The following is a 5,260-nucleotide window of genomic DNA, read 5'->3' as shown; positions in this document are numbered from 1 at the left end:
GCTGCCTTAAAGCGATTAGTTGCCTTGGAACTGAAGCAGTGAAAAATTAATATCGCATTAATTAAATCGGAAGAAATTCCAAATTTAGAACTAATAGACTTTTTTATTGTGAAAATAATCAAAAATATGCAATTAAATTTGGATGAATTTTGTCACGAGAGGGGGATTGGAGTATTCCTTTGCCAATCATACACACGATTCCATTGTATCATCATCATACACAACATTTGGTATAAAGGTACGTTTCATTTTGAAGAAAATAATATTTGTACTCAACCAGCCACACATACTAGGCGCACCTGACTGTTTGATTTCTCTTCAAATAAACTGTCTGGCAAAGCTATTGAATTTCGTGCTCCGTTATATCGACTCACTTCTGAAATGTTCCGACAATATCATCGACGTTTTCTCTACTGTTTGCTTTTCATGATTTCTGTTTTGGTGTTTCTGTATCTTGCACAACAAACATCAACGTCGATGCGGTACAGCGCTCACCCTTATCTATTACAATCTGGAAAACGTGTACAGAAGGTGAGTAAACTGTCTTCATTTCAGAATGTCAAACTACGACAAAATGAACATTGCATGGAAAAAGAGACGCGTGCCTTATCATGACCACACAGCGTGTATTATAGTAAGTGTGCGTCTTCAAATTTTGTCATTGTGTCAGACTTTGTGTCAGAATTGCTGGTTGGCATAAGAATGCTCCTATTAGCGACAACATACAAGATAACCTGTAGACTTCGTCTTTTTCAAGGAATACCTATCGTTCTCAGTATTTGTGTTGCACCATCCATTACAGAGAAATTAATGATCAATTATCTTAGCCTATTTAGAGATAAAAATTCAACAGTCAACAAAGCAAATGGACGAAATACGGGTACTGTAAAAGTTTCTGCTGTCTTAATCTTGCTTCCTTTGTCCATTTTGCTGTAATCATTAAGGTCGGTAACGTAGGTATACAAGGTGCCAACCACAAACAACAGGAAGATGTCAATATTGAAAATCTCGTTGCCACTAATGGAAACATGCCTGAATTATTATTCTCAACACATCACGAACAAAAGACCAAAGAACTCCTTAAATATCCAACTAATAAGAAGACAACTGGTGTCGACACTCTCAAGGAAAACACTTCTCCGCGTCGCTACATACTTTCTGTTAGGCCTCACATGAAAGGGGAAGGAGCCAGTACGCAATACTGGATGTTTAAAAACGTCATCATGATGGCATTACTAACAAATCGGACTCTCGTAATGACACCGTTTTTCTTGAGTGGAGGTAATGTTGAACAAGGTGTACACGCTGATCGTATGAGGGCGTTCAACGATACCTTTGACGTCAACATTTTGTCGAAATTGTTGCCTGTGGCAACAATAGACCAGTATAAACAGAGTTGTAGTGAAAACAACACACTTATTATAAGGTTACGTATTCCAGACGTAACGTACCAACGACTAAGTACAAAGCTATTTCGTGACTTAATCAATGTCGATCTTCCAAGTGAAGGTAAATTAATAAAAGATAATGCAAAACTTGAAGACATTGTGCAAAAATACAAAGATGTGGAATGCCTGGCAATCACACCGTTCAAAGACTATTTAAATGATTTCGGTGGTAGTGAAAGGAAGGAAATGGAGAAAGCTGTAGACAAACACCTTGTACGGCCACCTAAAGTAAGACATATTGTCGATGTCATATACGATCAAATTTGTGATGGAAAACCTTATCTGGCATATCACTTTAGGAACAGGACAGCTGAAATGCCGTGAGTATACTGTCAAAACATATTAAGCATGTAGTGTTTCCTATAACTATCGTATATCATTACAAGATACGGTTACTTTTACAAGATTACGAATGATTAAGACACCTTATGACAATTCTGTCTATACGTATAGATATGTTCATCCAACCCGGATTAACTGTACCACAGCTGAATTTAATATTCTGGTAATTGTGTAAAGTTCGAAATATTTAAATGAGGATGGCAAAGTTATTCGTTTATACAAAGGTATTTGAGATAATGGGTTACATCGACAAGAAAATGGATAGGACGGAATGGGGAGATGATGGTGACGAAGATCACGACAACGACGACGACGACGACAACGTGGATGATGATGATGATGATGATGATGATGATGAACACGACGCTTATTGTGCTGGTGGCAGTGGTGATTGTGGTGGTTGCTGTTGTATAGGTGGAACGTCAAGTAATCTAGTACATATATTATAAACCCTGTAATGAGGAATTAGAAATTTACATGGCTATTTGAAAAGATAAAACGTTTTAACACTTATTAGGGTCAAGATCATTACAATAACTACCTTGATCATTATGAACAGCGCGAAGATCATGTCATTTATAATTTTTCCAACTGTTACTATTATTATCATCTTCATCATCATTATCATCTCAAGTGTGTCCGTGATAACAAAGGAAATCACTTCAGGTTCTTTATGTATTTATTAATACAGATGCATCTTTCAAGTAAACCCCGAGGCCTGTAAAGCTATTGTTGAGGAACTAAATGAATTGTCAGAAATGGCAAGTGCTGCACTGTATGAATTGATGACCCGGGAAAGTATAGAGTGCATTTATGTGGCATGTCCGCTATGGTCGAAGGTTGGTTCAGAGATCCTTGGCAAATTGATGTCAGTTAAACATGAGCAGGAACAGTAGCGTTTGAGAATTATCTGAAAGCTATCTATAATCTACGTGGCAGTAAAGATTCATGTGCTATGGTATTTTGTATTGTGATTAATTGCTCTCTTTCAAAAACCTCTCAGCACAACACTGACGGTAAAAATCATGTTGGTATGATAATATATATACATCGAAGCAGAACTTAATGGTATAATCGAGATAGGAGTATTCATGTATGTGGTGATATATATATATATATATATATATATATATATATATATATATATATATATATATATATATATATATATATATATAACTGGTACTTCGCACGGAAACATATTTTTATATATGATTAGCCATGATTATATATGATTAGACAGAGACAGAGACAGAGGGTCAGAAACAGACAGACAGACAGACAGACAGACAGACAGACAGACAGACAGACAGAGGCAGAGTCGTAGAACAAGAGGCAGATATGTAAAATAAATGAAATGTCAAATATCAAATTTCTTGTGAAATTTATTTCAGGGCATAACACTTATTCTGTCCAAGATGATACCGATGAACCACATAATTACTTTTCAAGATATAGAGATTTCTTCAGAATACACTACATTTATAGGAGATTACTATATGCTATCCCTCATCGAACAGGAAATTGCATTTAGTAAGTTGAACAATTTGATACATATAACATTTTCATGATTTTTGTTATTTGTAACAGTACGGTAGTAGTCTGTTATGTTCAGAAATCGTTCAGGTATATTTCAAAAGTTACTAGTGAATGAGAAACGAAATTAGAGCTAAACAATTGTCACAGTGTAAATACGCTTTTCCATATGATGTCGTCAACATACTTTGCATATGATTAAATCGACTGAGTCATAGTGACTTTGTATTCACTACTTTATGGACAACAACAAATATGATACTCCTTTTCACCTTATTTAACTGAAACTAACCCAATCTACGTACGTACTTGTAGTTGGATTCATTACAAAAGCGGTATATATTTATATAAGCGAAATATATTCAGGGCCTGCTTATTGTCGATTAACATTGAACATTTGTTTCAACACAACAATATGGAATTATCACCGTATAGTGTACCTGACGTTTTTTTCTTCTTAATAGCTACAATACAATAATTAGCTACAATATTCACTAAACCAATGTAAGCTACTGATATACTTTCACTCAGACCTTTATAATGAATCTCGACTAAGATAAGTGTGCTATCGTGAAATTTTAAATATCAAATTTGGGAGTATAATCATTCTTACTCCAGGAGCCCAAATCTTTGTATCTGCGGGATTTTCCAAGTGGTCTCAGATTGTGGTCGAAGGAAGAGAGGCCATCGGAAGAACGTCTTATAATATTCGACAACTTGCAAAGATCCCTGAAACTGTCCATAGAGATAGAATTTAGAGACTAAGTGATACTAGACATGCTATCATTGCCACCACATTAAAATCCAAACAGACAAATCAGGAATGATGGCACATTTGGGTGTTGCATTGGCCTTTTCAATTAAGCGAGTCGCTGAGTTGAATGGCCTAGGGAGGCGGGGTCAGCGTGTTATCTTTGACAAGCAATATATCTCATCTTCAAGTTACCCATACTTAAAACATATTCAAGTACAAATTACTGCTCTGTATTTATTTGCGGTGTGTGTATATTATAAATTATTCAAAATAAAGTCACTCTTAGTATACTCTCAATGTTATTGATTTCAAATGTTTTCTACTTAGAACATTAATTCACTGTACATGATTTATGAGATATTTGGTTTTAGAAGTCTCTTTGTAAAACAGTAACTCAATTTCTAAGACCTAATATTTGAATGCGTGTTATATACGATATTATATTGTGTATTATATCATAAACGGGGACTTTGTGCACGAAGATATGTGACCATGTGCCCTACGTCAGGAGGCCAAAGGGAGCCCTTCATGGAGGTCAACAAAGTCAGTCTTGCTATTACGAGAAACTCCGAGACAAATTATTCCGTTTAGTTTTATTATTATATTATATTATATTATATTATATTATATTATATTATATTATATTATATTATATTATATTATATTATATTATAACTTATAACTTTTGTATTTACCGATGTGTTAAATATACCTATAGTGGCGCGGCATAACCCAATTTTCATAACAATTGTGCATTTTGTGATAAAAGCATGAAATTTGGTATGAATGTAGAATATCATAATATAAACCAATTTGGATACCGAGCCACAACAGATTGAGCCTCGTTCTGGTATGGCGGCCATTTTTAAATATGGCGACCATCAGTCACTATAAAATCCCCTAGTTGCTGCTCTACGGATGATTATGTGGGGAATTGTGGACGTATTTCCATCATAAATGCCCATTAAAATTACCATTTGCATACTTTTATTGTTTTAAAATCAATTTTGAAACAAACCCTTGAGCACAGAGCCTCGTTCTGGTGTGGCGGCCATTTTTAAACATAGCGATCAACTGTAAAATCCCATAGGTGCTGTTCTACGGATGATTCTGTGGTGAATAGTGGATATATTACCATCATAAATGCATATTAGGATTATAATTTGCAATGTTTATTGTT

General features: G+C 35.0%; 1 protein-coding gene across 1 annotated transcript; it reads left to right on the top strand.

The window, feature by feature from the left end:
* Window positions 1–289: 289 nt before the first annotated feature.
* On the top strand, window positions 290–4,084 carry LOC139124414 (uncharacterized). Its single transcript, XM_070690547.1, has 5 exons — window positions 290–531; window positions 945–1,768; window positions 2,482–2,629; window positions 3,185–3,323; window positions 3,945–4,084. The coding sequence occupies exons 1-5, from the start codon at window positions 382–384 to the stop codon at window positions 4,082–4,084; spliced, it is 1,401 nt and encodes a 466-aa protein (XP_070546648.1). The 5' UTR covers window positions 290–381.
* Window positions 4,085–5,260: the final 1,176 nt, after the last annotated feature.

Source organism: Ptychodera flava (genome assembly GCF_041260155.1).
Source record: "Ptychodera flava strain L36383 chromosome 23 unlocalized genomic scaffold, AS_Pfla_20210202 Scaffold_24__1_contigs__length_23054250_pilon, whole genome shotgun sequence".
In the NCBI taxonomy this organism is placed as follows: domain Eukaryota; kingdom Metazoa; phylum Hemichordata; class Enteropneusta; family Ptychoderidae; genus Ptychodera; species Ptychodera flava.
Note: the sequence above shows the minus strand (reverse complement) of the source record. Positions and strands in the feature narration are given on the sequence as shown.

Coding starts and splice junctions, on each gene's coding strand:
- LOC139124414 (XM_070690547.1), top strand. CDS start 382: ATGTTCCGACAATATCATCGACGTTTTCTCTACTGTTTGCTTTTCATG. Junction 1,769..2,481: donor AACAGGACAGCTGAAATGCC/GTGAGTATACTG, acceptor TTATTAATACAG/ATGCATCTTTCAAGTAAACC. Junction 2,630..3,184: donor CATGTCCGCTATGGTCGAAG/GTTGGTTCAGAG, acceptor AATTTATTTCAG/GGCATAACACTTATTCTGTC.